This window comes from Cherax quadricarinatus, chromosome 76 (genome assembly GCF_038502225.1).
Source record: "Cherax quadricarinatus isolate ZL_2023a chromosome 76, ASM3850222v1, whole genome shotgun sequence".
In the NCBI taxonomy this organism is placed as follows: Eukaryota; Metazoa; Arthropoda; class Malacostraca; order Decapoda; family Parastacidae; genus Cherax; species Cherax quadricarinatus.
Genome location: NC_091367.1, coordinates 15145232 through 15166767, shown reverse-complemented (window position 1 = coordinate 15166767; position 21536 = coordinate 15145232). Strand labels below are relative to the sequence as shown.

At 38.0% G+C, this 21536-nt stretch overlaps 1 protein-coding gene across 1 annotated transcript in view; it reads left to right on the top strand.

The window, feature by feature from the left end:
- LOC128703639 (protein phosphatase 1 regulatory subunit 21) overlaps positions 1–21536 on the top strand; it is a 72399-nt gene that overhangs the window by 8646 nt on the left and 42217 nt on the right. Inside the window, exons 6-9 of the mRNA XM_053798383.2 lie at positions 591–804; positions 4352–4542; positions 11413–11603; positions 19158–19285. Of these exons, the coding sequence (XP_053654358.1) occupies positions 591–804; positions 4352–4542; positions 11413–11603; positions 19158–19285 (724 nt within the window). The remainder of the gene's footprint in view (positions 1–590; positions 805–4351; positions 4543–11412; positions 11604–19157; positions 19286–21536) is intronic.

Here is a 21536-nt window from a genome sequence, read left to right as displayed (position 1 = left end):
TATTATATAATTTTGAAAAAAATATCATGGATGGATTAATGAAAATGTGTATATTAACGTAATATACGACATTTAAATGACTCGATGTATGTAAGTTTATTTAGGTACAGGTATACATAAGTATAATTATCAGAGTATATATAAAATATGAAATAACTTTTAAAAACATTTGGAGTTTCCAGACAAAATGGAGAGACTTAGTGCTTACTGAGCTCATGGAGAATGTAAACAAACAGGGTGGGGCACGGTGACCGTATTAGAAAGTCAGGTGGGGGGAGCCGTATAGTGAGTTTTGGTCATAATTTGAAATGTCCGTATTAGCGGAACGCCGTAAAGTGAAACGCCGTAAAGCGGGGCCTTCCTGTATTATCAAAAAGAAGCGCTGAACATGGGTGGGATTTGAACCCATGGCAAATGAGTCCTAAATCTCCAGGCCAGTGCTTAAGCCACTGAGTGGCTTATGCACTGTCCTGGAGTTTTAGGACATGCTATTGGTTTAAACCCCACCTGTTCCATGGTTTGTTTGAAATCGCTTTATTATGATTTCGGAAGCATGATAATATTAGTTATGGCTCTGTTGTGTTGACCAGGAAACAGTGGATCAACTGGAAAGTGAGCGAGTTTGCCAAGAGGTGGTGGCACAGCAGCGGGAGGCAGAACTACGAGCACTGAAGGAAGAAATCAGCAGACTTAAAGAGAAGCTCACCCATACTACCACTACCACCAGTACTCTTAATAACTGCCATCCACCACAGCTAAACGACCAGGATGCCAAAGTCTCTCCTCGGCACAGAGCTGGAAAGCGTACGTTGTGTTAACCCTTTGACTGTCGCAACCCCCAATCCTGAGGTGTCTCCTGGTGTCGCAAAATTTAAAAAAAAAAAAAAATTATTTTTTCTTATGAAATGATAGAGAATCTTTTCCCGATTGTAATGACACCAAAAAATCGAAATTTGATGGAAAACTGACGGAATTATGCTCTTGCAAAGTTAGCGACCTCGGTGCTGTTTACAAATCGGTGATTTCGCCCACTTTGAGCCCTATTTTCGGCTAATTCCATTGTTCCAGTCGCCCAAACTCATAGTTATTTCTTTAGAACTCCATTTTTTCTATCGATTGAGTACAAGAAACTGCCCATTTACCGATTTCAACTACCTAATAATGTGGTCAGAAATTTGCAATTTGGCCAATTTCACGAAAACTAAAAAATATGACAATTTCAAATTAAGGTCCAGAATGAACAATGCAGACATTCCTGGCTCTAAAATAACATTTTCTTTGCTCATCAGTCATGTCTCTAGGCCCCTCTGATATTACTCTTGCTTTCTATTTTGAATTTTTATTCAAACAAAAAGTAGAAGACTTACTATTATGCAGACTACTGCAATACTGTAATAATTGTATAAATAACATCAACCCATTCATGAATGCATATTAGAATGGCTAGTTGGACATTTATTGGACAATGGCATCATTTGTTTACTTTTGAACATTGGCAAAAATCAAACATTTCCCCTACTTTGAGCTCCATTTCTAGGTTCTTTTTATAGTAAAATCAATCAAAATCACCTCTATTTCTATAATATGTTTTCCATTCTATCAAATGAGACCAAGAAAACGAGAATACAACCACAAATACTATACGAAAATAGACCACAAAGTCGGCATTTTAATTAAAAAAAAACGGTCGGAGTTTTTTTTTTCTCATTATGCACTGCGTGCTCCAGGATTTTTTTTATATGGTGCACACTGACCACACAGACCCATTCTCTCACATGTGGGCCTACCAGCTTTCTCCTGCTTGATTTGAAGCCGCTAGAATTTGAGTATATTGTCAAACACGGTACCTCGTAAGACGTATATATACGGTCGTGACAGTCAAAGGGTTAACATTGACTGATGTATTTATTTTTGGATCCTTCATATGCTTATTCTCCAGTATTCCATAGATATTACTGCTGTTTACTGAATATAGACAGGTTAGAGAATACAGTATATGGAAGTGTTAATAGTTATTGTAGTAATTCAGTGTTTTTTTATTAAGGGGGTGGGGGAGTTTAGTAAAATATTTCGACTGGTAATTTCTTTCTTCACTGTATCAACCATTTTCTACAAATGTCAAAAGTTTATTGAATCAGCAAGTTTTGTAGTTGAAGTATAATCTTGGTTGTATTTCAGCCATAAGAAACTTTTCTGTATAGGGTTTAGAGAACCATCACAACTTACACCATATTGAGCAGTTTCGACCCTCCACACCACCGAGAAATGGGCTTACATGGCTCAAGCCATTGTAGCTCTCAGAAGCAACGAAAGCATTCTGCACAATTTTACAATATATTCTACTGCATTTTGCTTGGTTATTACTTTTAGTTCATTTGTTTTTCTTCTTTTTCTTAAAATATGTATTACCTATTACCAATCCTCTTTCTGTACATCCATCAATCGTTTTCTCTTGCTCTCTCTCTGTACATCTTTTTTCTCCAGGTGCACAGGCACTTTATGGATTGTGCAATAATAATGCACAGAGCAAGGATACATACTGTGAGGTTTTACTGTACTTTCCACCTCCAGAACTCAAGACTGGCTAACATTGTATAGGGTTGTCTATGTTGTGTTTAGGCTATAATTTCTGTTATATAGCAATATGTCTTGTACAGTGGCAGCACCAAGAGAAAGGGGGGGTCAGAGGGAAACTGAAGCCTCTCATATTCTTTCCTAGCTTCTCTAAAATTCCTCAAAAATAATAATATATAATATATAGTGATACCTAAACTGTCATATCTGAGCACCTCTGCCCATGATGTGAATGTGTGAATGATGATCTAATTGTTGAATGATGGTGAAAGATTTTCTTTCTTTTTTGGGCCACCCTGCCTCGGTGGGAGAGGGCCGACATGTTGAAAAAAAAAAAAAAAAGATAACTTCAGGACAAGTCCCTTGGCTTCCCTTCCAGTCAGATTACTACACTGCAAAACTACTACTACTTGGAAATTCTGGAGCCACTCATGTCTTGGTGGTTTATTGAAGAAAGTCCACTTGGTTTACAAATATAAATCAGGGAATGGGTGGGGCTTGAACTCATGGCAAGTGAGTCCTAAAACTCACAAGCCAGTGTGATGAAATATAATTTGCTCTCTATCTTGGTCTGAGATGAGCTCATTATTACACCAAGAATAAATTTCTTAGGACGTTAAACTTTTATTGGCTATGCTTGGTCATTTTGTTGCCAGATGTATTACCATTTTTTTTATATGTTTATTTGTGGTTAAATATATGTCTTTATTGATTTAAGTAACCTAACCAAATTTAAAGAAATTAGTACGTATTTGTAAGTTTACAGGAAGTGTTAAGAAATTAATCTTAGTGAAAGTGTTTCTTTTTTGGGTCACCCTGCCTCAGTGGGAGATGGCCAGTGTGTTATCAAAAATAATTGTTAAAAACATTAAAATGTTGTATGTTGTATCAAATGTCAAAAAAGTAGAAATTTTCTGTTAGATGAAGAGTATAATTATGCTTCATTTTCAGTGTTACGGATCTATATCTAATTTCAGTGAACTGGTTTGGTATAAAATTCATATATACATCAGTATATTGTTGTATTAAAAATAGTTACAACAGTTGTCCCTCACTTCATGCAGTTGATATTATAAGCTTAATCGGGCCATTAATACTTAATACTGCAGTATTAATACTTAATACTGCATAATAAAAATATTCATTATGGTTTATTACCTGGACTGATTGCATAGGGCAAATGTATATTGCACACTTGATATTTAGAACATAAATAAGGAATTATGTCAGTGTATTAGCATAGAGCAAACTTACACACATTGAGGAAAATTTGTAATTTGATATTTTGTACAGCACATTTTGCGCCTTTATAATGTACAGGCAGACCCCACTTGTACAGCAGGTTAGGTTCTGCGCTACTACTATAAAACAAAAAAAATCACTGTAAAGTAAAATGAATTCTTTCTTCACTTTCAGATGCATATAAAAGCTTGATAACATGTTTATACTATCATATATTAATTGAGGAAGAGAGCTAGGCCTAAAAAATGCATATACAGGACACTCATTACTTACCTTAATATTTTCATTCTTAGCTTATAGTGGTAAATATATTTATAGTAGGAAGTCTGAATAAATAAAGAATGGGTGTAATTGAAAAAAAACACTACACTAGCAAAATACGGTAGAGCAAAGCACTGTAAAACGGGGGCCCTCCTCTAAAGTGTGAATGCATTCATAACAAGAAATTTATTTAATGGTACTGCATAAATTTTCTGTACATTATTTCATTACAATGTTTATACAAAGCCTTTTTATTCACTAATAATATCTACAGAGGCAGTATCCACTAATCTCAACATACCAGTACAAAATGGACGGGACAGATCTCCCAGCATCACTGCTAGGAGCTTGGTTGACACATTTGATTCTCTGATTCAAGAAATGTCAGACTCCTTTGCAAAGTTTCTCTGTAGTTACAGCACCAGAGTCAAGCTTGATGAATCATCTACTGAAATTCAACAAAAAGTAAGTGTTGCAAATGTTTGTCTTTTTGAAGTTTCTTTTACCCTTTCACTGTTGGTGCTGTATAGATAAGTCTTACAAGCCACTGTTGGTGATGTATTAATACCCCAAAATTCTAGCGGCTTCAAATCTAGCAGGAGAGACCTAGTAGACCTGCATGTGAGAGAATGGGTCTGCATGGTCAGTTTTTTTTTTGTTTGTTTTTTTCAACAAGTCGGCCGTCTCCCACCGAGGCATTGTGACCAAAAAAAGAAAGAAAATCCCCCAAAACGAAAATACTTTCATCATCAGTCAACACTCTCACCACACTCACACATTATCACTGTTTTTGCAGAGGTGCTCAGAATACAACAGTTTAGAAGCATATACGTATAAAGATACACAACATATCCCTCCAAACTGCCAATATCCCAAACCCCTCCTTTAAAGTGCAGGCATTGTACTTCCCATTTCCAGGACTCAAGTCCGACTATATGAAAATAACCGGTTTCTCTGAATCCCTTCACTAAATATTACCCTGCTCACACCAACAGATCATCAGGTCCCAAGTACCATTCGTCTCCATTCACTCCTATCTAACACGCTCACGCACGCTTGCTGGAAGTCCAAGCCCCTCGCCCACAAAACCTCCTTTACCCTCTCTCTCCAACCCTTTCGAGGACGACCCCTACCCCGCCTTCCTTCCCCTATAGATTTATATGCTGTCCATGTCATTCTACTTTGATCCATTCTCTCTAAATGACCAAACCACCTCAACAACCCCTCTTCTGCCCTCTGACTAATACTTTTATTAACTCCACACCTTTTCCTAATTTCCACACTCCGAATTTTCTGCATAATATTTACACCACACATTGCCCTTAGACAGGACATCTCCACTGCCTCCAACCGTCTCCTCACTGCTGCATTTACCACCCAAGCTTCACACCCATATAAGAGTGTTGGTACTACTACACTTTCATACATTCCCTTCTTTGCCTCCATAGATAATGTTTTTTGACTCCACATATACCTCAACGCACCACTCACCTTTTTTCCTCATCAGTTCTATGGTCATTGTGTGCAGTATAAAAAAAAAATCCTGTAGCACGCAATGCATGATGTGAAGAAAAACTCCAACCGTGTTTTTGGATTAATACACCAACTTTGAGGTGTATTTTCATATGGTATTTATGGTTGTATTCTCGTTTTCATGGTGTCATTTCATAGAATGGAAGATATATTAAAGAAATAGAGATGATTTTGTTTGATTTTACGATGAAAAGTACCTTGAAATTGAGCTCAAAGTAGCGGAAATGTTCGATTTTTGCCGATGTTCAAGAGTAAACAAATGATGTCACCGTCCAATGCGTGTCCAACTGGCCAATCTGATATGCAGTCACAAGTGGGTTGACATTATTCATGCAGTTCTGTAATAATGCAGTAGTCTGCATAACAGTAAATCTTCTATTTTTTGTGTGAATTAAAATTTCAAAATGGAAAGCAAGAGTAATGTAAGAGGGCCCTGGAGACTTGACTGATGAACAGAAAAAATTTATTTTAGTGCCAGGAATGTCTTCATTGTTTATTCTGGACCCCTTTTTTGAAATTGGCATCTTTTGAAATTTGTGTGAAATTGGCCAAATTGCCAATTTCTGTCCACTTTATTGAGTAGTTGAAATCAGTAAATGGGCAATTTCTTGTACTCAGTTGATAGAACAAATGGAATTCTAAAGAGATAGCTATGAGTTTGGCTGACTGAAACAATGGAATTTGCCAGAAATAGGGCTCAAAGTGGGCAAAATTGCTGATGCTTATATATCGCCGAGACGCAAACTACACGAGAACGTAATTCCGTAAGTTTTCCATCAAATTTTGTAGACATCGTTGTTGGGAAAAGATTATCTATCATTTCATAAGATTTTTTTTTTTTTTTTTTTTTAAATTCTTTGACACTGAGAGTGACCTCAGGATCAGGAGTTTCGACAGTGAAAAAGGTGTGTATACAATTACATTGGGGCTATTTAACTATGACAAACCTGTGACCAGTTTCAAGATTTTTTTATACCCATGCAACTCGGCCTGATGCTTGACTTCATTACTGACTGCTTGGCCAACCAGTGTATTGCTGCTAATGGCCCACAAGTCAACATAGCTATTTATTACAACCCTACTAATTAAAAACTTGTAAAAAACTTGTCATTCACCTGAAGAAATCTATTGTTCAGGCTTAGCCTTTTGACAAAGATACCCAAGTGTTGTAAATGCATTTTTATTTATCAACTTGGTGTCAATTACATGATACTTGTCTAACGCAGCAGCAGCGTGGTATCTTGGTACAAGGAGTATCTGCAACTCCTTTGCTAAGAAACTATTTAGCACGGCCCATTTCCACATAGATTATGTCATTGATGCCAGCATTGTTTATGTAGATCTACACACAAATTCTACCAGCCTCAGGCGGGAGAGGCCTGGTATATCAAGCTGTGAGAGAATGGTTTTGCACAGCCACTGTGCACATTATATAAAAAATTGTTGTCACTGCAGTGCATTGTGGAATGCCACCTTATGCAATTGTTCACCATGCCATGTGGATTAAAGTCTCTCACTCTCACTAACTAGTAAGAAGAAAGGTTATACCTACAACCTTAATTTTTAAATGGGTGAACTGGTAAGCCAGTGGAAGGTCTTGGCCATATGACCAGAAACTCTAGTGGAGGGTCATCATAAGACCCACATCAGGAAACACACTTGTCCTCTTTCCTGACAAATCTTACCTAACCTAACTTCTCACTCCCAGGCAAATTCAACATGTATTGTTTCTCAGTGACAGCTCCAACAGTGAGGATATTAGATGTGAGTATGACATGTATCTGTTTGAACATTTAGTGACTGAAAGTAAAGCTCAGTGTGCCAGAAATAGTGCTTAAAATCCTGGTGACCCACAGCCATCCACTTCTGGGTTCACTGTATTCAGAATATGTCTATACCTTAAGCAAAGCTCTTATTCTCCTGTGGCTTGGGCATTGTTGTGAGTAATAATGATGATAGTGATGACTATGATTTCCTAGCAGTTGATGATCAGTCTGGTGATAGTGATTATTATTTGTTCACTGTCTGGTAGTGTCTCAGTTGCTATTCCCAAGGGATGTAGCACATCCTGGGACCTAGTATCGGTGACAGATTAGTGACGATGATGGTGCTTTCATTGGCACGGGCACTGCATGGTGGGATGAAGAGGCTGGCGGCATCAGCATGAATCCTGGCTAGGAACCATTCCCCAACATCCCAATGACCCCAGGCCATGTCCTCCACCTTACACAAACACCACCACCACAAATATCCAGCAGTCACCACCATACCATATCGGGGATTGGCAGGAGGATGAACATTTTGTGGCCGGTCCCCATCACTTTGATGACACACAGTGGAATCCATCCCAATTATACCCTTGGTAATGATGCCAGACTTGCACCCATATGTAAAATTTGTTTTTACCACCAAATGCAGTGATCTCTTGAGTTACAATGAGCTGGAGCTACTGTACAATAATTTTGAGTTATGATTTGCCCACATAAAGGAATTTAGTTTTGAGCTGTGATAAATGCATAGTAAGCAGCCAATTTCTCTAAATATTAAACGAGAAATTGTGAAAAAAAAAAAACATTATGTAGGAGTTAGAATTATTGCATTAGTGCACGAGTATTATGGCTTTTCACAATCAACATAATATTATCAAGCAGAAGGACATTATAAAAGATATTAAAGTGGTCAATGCATCTTAGCTAGTGGAAAGAACAGATTATCATAGAGATGGAAAGACTGTTGTTATTGTGGATAAGAGAAAAGCAGATGGAGGGAGATACACTACCTGCAAGTTATATCTGTGAGCATACAAATCCAAGGCACAGTAAAATTGCACTTCTGGGGACAAATTGCCATAAAGCCATATACGTATTTTGGAGTTTGAGTTATGATAATTTTGAGGTATGATAAGTCTTCTGGAATGGATTAATATCTTAATTCAAGTGATCACTGTACAGCAGATTTAATACAACCAATGGATTGATCAAGGGGTTATTAAAACTTAAGTGTAGCCTTGCAAGAAAAGTGATAAGGAAGCTCATCGGAGCAATAGATGCTGACTCAGGTCTTGGAGTGCCAAACTCCTGGCATAAATTTAATATTAGATATGTCATCAACTGTGTCAAAAGTGTATAGAATGAAGTGCCTCATTCAACATTAAATGCAGGATGGAGAAAATTTATGGCCCTTTGTTGTGAATACTTTCATTGGTTTTCCCCAGGTCCAGGAAATTTTTCAGCTAGCAAGGAGATTGTCAAGTGAGGGGGTTTTGAAGAAGGGAGCCATTAGATGTGAATGAGCTCTTAGATGATGAGGAAGAAAAGTTAAGAAGAAATGTTGGCTGAGATTAATGCCAGATGCAAGGGAGGCAGATAACAGACCAAGATAAGGTAGAGGAACCTTCAGAAAAACAACAGAGTTGTTACGAAACTAGCAGGCTTCTTCACTGAACAGAACCCTAACAAAGCTAGAAGCACTGTTCTGAAGTGGGGGTCTGGAGCAGCTGATGATGCTTTACTGTCGACTGTATAAAGTACTGTAGGGTAAAACAGACCAGAGATGCATCAGAGAATACTCCTTTATTCCAGTACAGCCATCACCTAATGGTAACTCTGCACTAACATTAGTGCAAGAACCTCAGCCAATTATCTGCAAACTTCCACCTCAGCCCAGGGAGAGCCACACCATCCCTTTCCAGTCCTTTCAGAATCATCAACTGCACTAGCAACCAAAATTTCAGATAAATATTAGTTAACAGTTTGGAGGGATATGTAGTGCATCTTTATACATATATGCTTCTAAACTGTTGTGTTCTGAGCACCTCTGCAACAACAGTGATTATGTGTGAGAGCGGTGAAAGTGTTGAATGATGATGAAAGTGTTTTCTTTTTGGGTCACCCTGCCTCGGTGGGAGACGGCCGACTTGTTAAAAAAAAAAAAATGAGTATTGTAATATGTATAACACATCACTGCATTCATCTAAAATTACATCGTTTTCTTTATGCTTATGAGGCTATTTTGTGGGGTATGTGGATTGTAACCCTATTTTCCCATATGTTTTCAAGTTCATTTTACATGATTTTTTATTTACATTCCATTTTCAGGAACATAACTCATGTTATTAATCGACCATTTACTGTCATTTGTTTGTCTCCCTTGCAGTTTTCTTTAATGCACCAGCTCTTTCTTCTACCAATGTAGGTTGATCTTCTGAACCTAAACATCTTTACCTCTCAGTTAGGTTGCAGGCACTGCACTTCCCTCCTCTAGGACTCTAGTCCAGATAAATGGTTACTCCTTTATAACTGTTAACTTGCTCACACTTCAACAGCATGTCCAGTCACACAACTCACTTGTTTCCACTCACACAAGTTTGATTGGGGGTTGTCCCTTCCTGGGAAAACCTCCAACTCTTCCTACCTTCCACCCCACCTCTCAGCCCTCTGGGGTATACTTTTGGCAACTCCACTTATCTTCTAATCTCCGCATACTGAATTCTGTGCATGATATTCACTACACACATTGCCCTCAAACAATCGAGCTACCACTATAAAATACTATGATACATTCCCCTTTTTGCCTGTGTAGATACAATTCTTTGTCTCCACAGATGCCTCAGTGCACCACTCACCTTTTTTTTATCCTCATCTGTTCTGTGGTTTAACTCATCTTTCATAGACCCATCTGCCAATAAATCCATCGAATCTGTTTCATTTTTAATAGAAATCCCCGATTACACTGCTTTTATTTTTGCATTTTCATGGTTGATTTTCACTAACAATTTCTTTAGTATATTAAGCAGTCCTTTATTTATTCTGGGAAATTCATTCTTGGCATGTCGTACCTTCATTGATGCATCACCTTGACGAGATAGTGGGGTTTGTACAGCTTGTGTTCAGGAAAACGTAACCTCACTTCTCAGGGAGGTGTGCTCTACTCCCCACAAGGTGCACCACTCAGTTGAATGTGTCACTCTCCCCACAGTGTGCACCACTCTACTGGATGTGTCACTCTCCCCAGTGCACCACTGTACTAGATGTGTCACTCTTCCCACAGGGTGCATCACTTTCTTCAGTGTCATTCTCTCCACAGGTTATCCTGGATTATTAACACCTTCATTTTTTGGGGGCATAAGTGGTGGAGATGTTTTCCCCTTTCATCAATCAAATTTCCTCCTAAATTTTCACTTATTGACATGAATCAGGACAAGTTACATATTTGGTTTGTGGTCTGTGTATAATGGACAATAAACAATTTTATTGCATTGGATAAAGATTTTTAATATTACTGCAGATAAGTCACAGTAGCAACAAGTTGGTAATGATAGTATTGACTTAATAATTATGTGGGTTACTGCTGAAAGTGCTGAGTAACTAAATTCTTTAAGCTCTTTGTGAAATAAAAAAATCTTCCATTTGTCGTTAAACAATTGTTTGTGCGTATCACATTTTTATATAATGAATTTGTTTGTCATTTCATATTTTGTGTGCATTTTGAATTTTAATTTCTGTTGCTTGTAGTGTTTCTTTTACAGTACAGTATTGCTTATCCACTTCTTTTTTTCCTGCTCTATCCCATCTCCCTTCCTTGTGTGCTACCTCATTTTAGTTTCAGTTCTTCAGGTCATCAAGTTTTTTCTCATAACATTCTTTAGCTTTTTTCTTTGTGAGGGTGCCTTTATTTGTGATGTTTGCATGTTTCTAGCAGACAGCACTTCAGTGAGTGATGGTGAATGTGTTTTCTCTTTTTATTGGTCACCCTACCTCACTGGAAGATGGCCAATATTTTGACCGGATTTTTTTTTTTCAGCTGATAGAGCACTTAAAGTCAGCAGCTTCCCCATGGCATTCCTTAGCAGCATCATACCACCAACTAGCAGAGAATTCCTTCGGAGAGAGTTTTGTTGCTCTGGAAACCTTAAGTGGACTCTCCCAAGTGAGTCACCACGTCACAGCATGTGGAGCCACTTTGAGGAAAATACTGCCACTTGTTGTCCACTGGTGAGCCAGATAAATTAAAGATTTAATAACAATAATCAGTCACAGTAATGCATCAGCTTTTAACATCACTTATAGTATTAACTTTTAGTAACAGTCATTTATAGTTCAGTATTAACTTTTAATAAGTCATTTTTTTTTTCACTACGTCAGCCATCTCCCACTGAGGCAGGGTGACTCATAAAAGAAAAATATTTTCACCATCATTCACACATAATCACTGTCTATGCAGAGGCACTCAGATATAACAGTTTAGATGTCACTCCAAACAGCCAATAGCTCAAACCCCTCTAAAGTGCAGGCATTGTACTTTCCACCTCCAGGATTCATGTCCGGCTAACCAGTTTCCCTGAATCCCTTCACAAAATATTACCCTGCTCACACTCCAACAGCTCATCAAGTCCCAGAAACCATTTGTCTCCACTCCTATCTAACATGCTCACACATGCTGCTGCATGTCCAAGTCCCTTTCACACAAAACCTCATTTACCCTCTCCATCCTTTTCTAGGACCACTCCTACCACTCCTCTACAGATTTTTACACCCTCTAAATGACCATATCACTTCAACAATCTTTCTTCAGCCCTTTGAATAATACTTTTAGTAACTCCACACCTCCTCCTAATTTTATGAATTCTCTGCATAATATTTACATCACACATTGCCCTTAGACATGACATCTCCACTGCCTCCAGCCCCCTCCTTACTGCAATATTCACAACCCATGCTTCACACCCAAATTCTAGTGTTGGTACCACTATACTCTTGTACATTCCCTTCTTTATTCATGGAGGCAAAGTTTTATTTTGTCTCCACAGACACCTCGAAGCACCACACACCGTTTTTTCATCATCAGTTTTGTGATTAACCTCATCCTTCATAAACCGCTAACAAATTGACTTCCAAATATCTGAACACATTCACTTCAATTTTTCTTTACCTAACTAATTGGATACCCTCATCACCTTACTCTTATTTATGTTCACTTTCAACTTTCTTCCTTTAATTTTTATTTTTTTTATTTTATTTCTTTATGCCTGATGATGTGATGATTTAGATACCTAAAACATGGCAAAAAAGTATTACTGACCACATTCTTCATAATACAAAATGTTTATTTTTTGTAACTCTAATTCATTTTTTTACATAATAGCTGTCTCCCATCAAGGTAATGTGAATCCCCCCCCTCCAAAAAAAAAAAAAAAAAAATAGAAAAACAGTAATTCTCAGTCAGTCTTTCTAGAAATGTGTTGACATGTTGAGTCAGATGGCCCTCTGTGCTGTAACATTCTCACCCTCTAGAGTGTAGGCACTGTACTTCCCACCTCCAAGACTCGAGTTCAGCTAATTGGTCTCCTGGAATTCCTTCATAATGTTATCTTGCTCTCACACTTACAGTTTGTCAAGTCATTAAAACCTGTTGCCTCCAATTAGATCTGACGTGCTCACACAAGCCTGTTGGATGTTCAGGTCCCTAGTACTCTAAATTTCCTTTACCCTCTTCTTCCAGTGCTTCCTTGAACAAACCCTATCCCTTCTCTCCACCCCTGTTTTTATATACCCTCTTAGTCACTCTCTTATGCTTCATCCTCACTAATGTCCAAATCACCTGAACAGCTTCTCCTTAGTCTTTTTGAATTATAATTTTGGCAGCTCAATACCACCATCTTATCTCCAGACTCTGAGTTCTCTACAGTGTTTGTACCACTATACTTAAGAAAGGAATTGTACTCGTCTCCATGAATAAAGTTCTTTGTTTCCACTGATGCCTCAACACACCACCCACTTCTGTCTCCTGGTCTATTTTCTGGTTCACTTGTCTTTCTTAGACCCATCCTCAGAAAAATTAATTCTCAGTAGGCAAGTTTCCCTGTTGACAACTTGGTCAACCAGGTTGTGCCAGCAGTCTACAAGCCCACATAGCCATCACAACCCAGTTGATCAGGCACCTGTAGCAACAAGCTATCTAGCTTCTTGAAAAATTTATCTTTGGTCAGGTGAAATTTTTGGTATCTGTAATATCTGACATTTACTTTATCCCAAATATCTCTACACATTTTCTATCGACATACTCCCTCCAATCTGATATCGTGTTTTTCATTTCCGAGATTTTTTTGTTACTCTTGTCACCTTGCTCCTTCCTATATTCACTTTTAATTTCCTTCTTTTCCATTCCCTCCCAAATTCCTCCATTAACCTTTGCAACTTTTCCTCAGAATCTCCTAAAAGAACAGTCATTAACAGAGAGCATCTGACAACTGCTTTTAATCAAATTTGTTTTCTTTTAACCCCACTCCTCCCCCCCGTAACATCCTAGTATTCACTTCTTTTATAACACCATTGATGTGTTTTACAACCATGGTGACATCACACATCTCTAAGGCCTACTTCTACTGGAAAATAATTCCTCTCATGCTTATCCTAACATGAGCCTCTCTATCCACCCTGTCATGTGCCTTTCCTAAATCAATAAATGCAAGAAGTTCCTAACTTTTATCTAAGTATTGTTCACTCATGTGTGTCAATGTCAACTCTTGGTCTACACATCCTCTACCCTCCCTAAATCCTCCTTGTTCCACTGCAGTCCTACTTTGTGTTACCCTTAATTCTTCCAATAATAATTCTGTATACACTTTGCTTGGTATACTCAACATTTTTTTTTTAAACACACCTTCCATCTCTCACCGAAGTACTGTGACCCAAAAAATGAAGTAAAATCTTCACCATCATTCGCTCACCCATCTTCCTAGAACTGTGCTGAGATCATGGCTCGGATGACCCTCAGAACTGCAACAATATCACCCCCTCTTTCAGAGTACAGGCACTACAGTACTTCCCACCTCCAAGACACAAGTCTGACTGACTGATTTCCCAGAATCCTGGTTTTGCCTATAACACTTGTACTTTTTTGTGTCCCTTTTCCTTATACCAAAATTTATGTATTCTCTCTGCCATTCTGTAAGTAATATTCCCATCCCTGGTGCATATAGTGAACATTTACACCAGCCACTCCAAGACTATTCCTCCACGTCCTTTTAACATCTGTCTTAATGCTATCTAGCTCAGCTGCTTTATCCTCTTTGTTTACCCACTGCCTCACACATTTCCCACACACATCTAGCTTTGTACAGTGGTTGACCTCCACTGCTCCCAAGCTCAACATAATTTGCAAATTAGTAAGGGAAGAGTTTTCACTACTTCAGTACCTTGGTGTTTGGGTTACATTCTAAATAGAATGTAAAGAAGTTGCATGCAACCTGCTTCTTGAAACTGTTTTTGCAGAAACGGGCAGCCCTGTCCTGAGTTTCTTCAGATAGTTTATTTACTTGCTCAAGTTTTTGTTGTGGTGAAGGATTTACTAATTATAGCTGCAAAAAGAAAGGATGGCTGTTCTGTATGTTAAGTTAAAATTGGAGAAAATATCAATGCATTTAAAAATGTGCATTTTGTATTGAATAGTTTCACTCTGTGCAGATTTAGAAAGGATTTGTAATTTTTTGTGCAATCATAATACTGTAGGTTATTGGTGGTTGTGTAATGGATGTGTTTGGAACTGAGGTCCTTCATGAGTGAAGGACCTCTAACTTGCAGGGGGCATTGGTGGCTAGTCTTTTTGTGGGAGTGGTTGGTGCAGTGAGTGATGCTATTGGTAATATTTGAAGGATTTTACTATAAAACTGTAACAGGTGGAGGACAAACTGTCTGACCTTAGTGTTGAGCTGCAGAACCCTGTTGTCTCTCCCTATTCTTTTGTTAGTGTTAAAAGGTACATTGATTAAGCAAAATGATAGAAATAGCTCCGTCATTGATTCTCAGTAATAAAAATTTCAAGTCTTGGCTGCATATGAATATGCTGCTCCTTTTATGATTGTGTTGATCAGTCATTGTTTTCAATGAACAAGTATATAAAAATAATAAAAATTGAAGTTCATTTAGAAAAGTCATTATTTCTTTCTATAGTGATTAATTTGCAGTTTATTTTACTTCTCAGTATATATCTTGTGTAACAAACATTACATCACATATCCATACATTACAGTGGTCAAATACCTTAGTCTATTTTGCAGTTTTTAGTAAAATTCAGAAAAATATATGATAATTGTGGCCTTGTAGCTGGGAATAGGTTTTACTCCGGCTGCTAGAGGGCAACAGCTACTAGGCTGAAGCTTCACCTCTGCACCTGGGAGATCTCAGCACACACATCGGTTGAGTTATGTGATCTAGTAGTTGGACCGTATTAGATTCTTTAATCTCACTTTTCTTTCTTTCAACAAACTGGCCATATCCCATAGTGTATTTTATCTTAAATAAAATATTAATTTGGTTACAGTCATCCTGCCAGATGACTGTGAAACAGAAACCTGTAACTGTTTTGCATGATGGTTGGATTGCTGGTGTCTTTTTCTGTCTCATAAACATGCTAGATAACAGGGATATCTTGCTACTCCTACTTACACTTTGGTCACACTTCACAGACATGCACATGCATATATATATATACATGCATCTAGGTTTTTCTCCTTTTTCTAAATAGCTCTTGTTCTTCTTTATTTCTTCTATTGTCCATGGGGAAGTGGAAAAGAATCTTTCCTCCGTAAGCCATGCGTGTTGTATGAGGCGACTAAAATGCCGGGAGCAATGGGCTAGTAACCCCTTCTACTGTAGACATTTACTAAAAAAGAGAAGAAAAACTTTATAAAACTGGGATGCTTGAATGTGCGTGGATGTAGTGCGGATGACAAGAAAGAGATGATTGCTGATGTTATGAATGAAAAGAAGTTGGATGTCCTGGCCCTAAGTGAAACAAAGCTGAAGGGGGTTGGGGAGTTTCGGTGGGGGGAAATAAATGGGATTAAATCTGGAGTATCTGAGAGAGTTAGAGCAAAGGAAGGGGTAGCAGTAATGTTGAAGGATCAGTTATGGAAGGAGAAAAGAGAATATGAATGTGTAAATTCAAGAATTATGTGGATTAAAGTAAAGGTTGGATGCGAAAAGTGGGTCATAATAAGCGTGTATGCACCTGGAGAAGAGAGGAATGCAGAGGAGAGAGAGAGATTTTGGGAGATGTTAAGTGAATGTATAGGAGACCTTGAACCAAGTGAGAGAGTAATTGTGGTAGGGGACCTGAATGCTAAAGTAGGAGAAACTTTTAAGAGAGGGTGTGGTAGGTAAGTTTGGGGTGCCAGATGTAAATGATAATGGGAGCCCTTTGATTGAACTTTGTATAGAAAGGGGTTTAATTATAGGTAATACATATTTTAAGAAAAAGAGGATAAATAAGTATACAAGATATGATGTAGGGCGAAATGGCAGTAGTTTGTTGGATTATGTATTGGTAGATAAAAGACTGTTGAGTAGACTTCAGGATGTACATGTTTATAGAGGGGCCACAGATATATCAGATCACTTTCTAGTTGTAGCTACACTGAGAGTAAAAGGTAGATGGGATACAAGGAGAATAGAAGCATCAGGGAAGAGAGAGGTGAAGGTTTATAAACTAAACGAGGAGGCAGTTAGGGTAAGATATAAACAGCTATTGGAGGATAGATGGGCTAATGAGAGCATAGGCAATGGGGTCGAAGAGGTATGGGGTAGGTTTAAAAATGTAGTGTTAGAGTGTTTAGCAGAAGTTTGTTATTACAGGAAATTAGGTGCGGGAGGGAAGAGGAGCAATTGGTGGAATGATGATGTAAAGAGAGTAGTAAGGGAGAAAAAGTTAGCATATGAGAAGTTTTTACAAAGTAGAAGTGATGCAAGGAGGGAAGAGTATATGCAGAAAAAGAGAGAGGTTAAGAGAGTGGTGAAGCAATGTAAAAAGAGAGCAAATGAGAGAATGGGTGAGATGTTATCAACAAATTTTGTTGAAAATAAGAAAAAGTTTTGGAGTGAGATTAACAAGTTAAGGAAGCCTAGAGAACAAATGGATTTGTCAGTTAAAAATAGGAGAGGAGAGTTAGAGGTATTGGGAAGATGGAGGGAATATTTTGAGGAATTGTTAAATGTTGATGAAGATAGGGAAGCTGTGATTTCGTGTATAGGGCAAGGAGGAATAACATCTTGTAGGAGTGAGGAAGAGCCAGTTGTGAGTGTGGGGGAAGTTCGTGAGGCAGTAGGTAAAATGAAAGGGGGTAAGGCAGCCGGGATTGATGGGATAAAGATAGAAATGTTAAAAGCAGGTGGGGATATAGTTTTGGAGTGGTTGGTGCAATTATTTAATAAATGTATGGAAGAGGGTAAGGTACCTAGGGATTGGCAGAGAGCATGCATAGTTCCTTCGTATAAAGGCAAAGGGGACAAAAGAGAGTGCAAAAATTATAGGGGGATAAGTCTGTTGAGTATACCTGGTAAAGTGTATGGTAGAGTTATTATTGAAAGAATTAAGAGTAAGACGGAGAATAGGATAGCAGATGAACAAGGAGGGTTTAGGAAAGGTAGGGGGTGTGTGGACCAGGTGTTTACAGTGAAACAGATAAGTGAACAGTATTTAGATAAGGCTAAAGAGGTCTTTGTGGCATTTATGGATTTGGAAAAGGCGTATGACAGGGTGGATAGGGGGGCAATGTGGCAGATGTTGCAGGTGTATGGTGTAGGAGGTAGGTTACTGAAAGCAGTGAAGAGTTTTTACGAGGATAGTGAGGCTCAAGTTAGAGTATGTAGGAAAGAGGGAAATTATTTCCCAGTAAAAGTAGGCCTTAGACAAGGATGTGTGATGTCACCGTGGTATGGGGTTGTAAGAGAAGTAAATGCGAGGGTCTTGGCAAGAGGCGTGGAGTTAAAAGATAAAGAATCACACATAAAGTGGGAGTTGTCACAGTTGCTCTTTGCTGATGACACTGTGCTCTTGGGAGATTCTGAAGAGAAGTTGCAGAGATTGGTGGATGAATTTGGTAGGGTGTGCAAAAGAAGAAAATTAAAAGTGAATACAGGAAAGAGAAAGGTTATGAGGATAACAAAAAGATTATGTGATGAAAGACTGGATATCAGATTGGAGGGATAGTATGGAGGAGGTGAATGTATTCAGATATTTGGGAGTGGACGTGTCAGTGGATGGGTCTATGAAAGATGAGTTGAATCATAGAATTGATGAGGGGAAAAGGGTGAGTGGTGCACTTAGGAGTCTGTGGAGACAAAGAACTTTGTCCTTGGAGGCAAAGAGGGGAATGTATGAGAGTATAGTTTTACCAGCGCTCTTGTATGGGTGTGAAGCGTGGGTGATGAATGTTGCAGCGAGGAGAAGGCTGGAGGCAGTGGAGATGTCATGTCTGAGGGCAATGTGTGGTGTGAATATAATGCAGAGAATTCGTAGTTTGGAAGTTAGGAGGAGGTGCGGGATTACCAAAACTGTTGTCCAGAGGGCTGAGGAAGGGTTGTTGAGGTGGTTCGGACAGTGTTGGAGTAAATGATGGTGAAAGTTTTTCTTTTTCGGGCCACCCTGCCTTGGTGGGAATGAGCCAGTGTGATAATAAAAATAAAATAAAATTTTGATATTTATGATGTAGCAATGAATGTGTCCTTTTTAAGCTATATCCTATAGACACACATCCTTAATGTGTTTAGGGTGTCAGAAGGCAGCAGAGGACAGGTTGATGGGGATCGACTAGGAGCAGCGTGGAGCGCAGCATTCAGCAGGCTGGTATCATCATGGGGCTCATTAGCTCCCTATGTAGCAACTCTTGCCAGTCAGAGTAAGTTCCGTTTTAGGTGAGTATGCCCTTCATAACAAAGTTTGATGATTAATGAATAGTTATTTATATTTTGGTTTCATTTTTTGGAAGAATTAATAGCCATCACACTGGTCTCTTTAGGGTATTTAAGTTAATACAAGATGTATCTAATACACTATACCTAAGCTATTTATTTTAATTAACACAAAGATATAGTATGTTAATCAGCCATACAGAAAACTTTCTACATAATAACTATAGAAACTTTTGGACTCTGCTTTTACTATTTTGGTAATTGGATCCAAAGCATTAATTTGATAATTGCTTTTTCTCTCTTGTGGTTACTATATTTGATTACCTTTTTATAGTTACATAAGTAAAGGTATGCTGCTGGTGTCCTGTCATCAGTGTTTAGCGTGTCATATTATTGCTTAAGGTTCTCAGTTGTAACACTTGCTACTGCATTTCTTCTTCAATCTCATTTTAACCAGTCTCTTTGCAAAGAATTATTTTGCTGTAATGTTTTCATTTAGCTGTTTTGTGGTGAAAGTCACAGGCTCTTGTTTTCCCTGTTGATGGTACAAAAATCTTGTCTGATTTCTTTTATCTTTTAATGATCACTCTTGCTTGTTTACCCCTTAAAGGATAATTTCTAGGTGAAGGTGAAGATCTCTGATCCAAAGTATTGGAACTACCTACCTTTCCTTGGATCAGTCTTACTTTCCTCCCATTTGCCATGTTCCATATTACCTCTACAGGTTAATAAATAAGAAATAAAAAATGGTACTCAGCAGTGCTTGGGGTTCTTATCTTCTTGTAAAATGTCTTTGGTGTGCTATGTCCATGTGTGTTTGATTTGTGTATTATGTTTAATTGAATATGATACAACTGCATCATGTTAAGTGTAGGTCCATGATGCAAGATGGTTGATTGAAAGTGCTTGAGACCAATAGTACATGTAAAGTACCCGACTCATAAATAGCAATAGTTCGAACCTGGAATTGGTGGTAGTCAAATGTGTTTTTGCAGATTTATTATCCTTAGAGGTCCCTGGTACAGGATCTGATGAAAGTCACCATAGCAGCATTGAGAATTTTGCAGAATTTGCAGAAATCCGAGATGGCTACCTCAAAAATCGGTATGCAGTGTATCATTTTTGGTTAAAACTTTGCTTCTCTGAATTTTCAGATGGTTCACATGTCTAAGCTTATATTTTTTCTTCTAGGGAATTCATCTTTAACCATTGTAAATTCATAACCTTAGCACTGCATTCATGATAGCAAAACTTGTACAGCAGTTGAGGTGTGCATGCAGTAAAGTTGCATTTAACATGCTACAAAATGTTATAAATACAACCTGTAAAAACAAATAGGTAGCTGTCATATCAAATTATTTTATAAATATGAAATAACAAAACTGGCTGAAATATAAATGGAAATATGCTTGCAAAGAAGCTTTATTCAGCCAAGCCACTAACACCACTATTTTACATGCTTATCACTTATTAGAATGAACTTTAGGTGTTGATTTATGATCATAAGACATAAGATATAATCTATCTTAATGGAAAATAACATTAAAAGATTACACATTAGATCTGTGTTGGTGTAAACACACTAGGTTGATAGTAGTTTCTTCTAAGCATTAGCAGTGTGTGAAACAGAGGTGCATGCCGCACTTCCTTGCCCATTTCCTCTCCTTGTTTCTCATCTAAGCCTGTCTGGGCTGGGTTTTGCCTGGCAGGGGCCAATGACTGGCCCATGTGCCTAAGTGTGGGTTAGTGTAATCTGGTCACATTAAAAGTATTGTTCCACTGTATATTTTGTGTCATTTAGGTTTTCTGAAATTCTGTCATAAGTCAACATACTTATCTTTCTTGATATGTAGTTGTTACTCTTAGTTTTTTGTTTCTTCTTTAACGTATGTTATCACACATAAAACTTGGTAAAAGTGACTAGGTGCTAATGATTTCTTCTTTTCTGGTAATATTAATTTAATATTGATGGTGTGTAGCTTTCTCTTACTTAAATATATGCACAATTAAGGTGCTATATTTAAGCATCTTCAAATATTCCTTAATTTTTTTCCCGAGATTCTTACTCTCTCTGCTTCCCCCTACATTTTCTTCTCTGGTTTTTCTAGAATTTTTCTTCATATACTTATGAATGTTTTGAGCATTTTTCTTTCTTCACTTGTCAGTAAATTCTGTCTATGCCATATAACTTCAGCATCCATTTTTCTGCAATTATATTTCCACAGTGAACACTAGCCA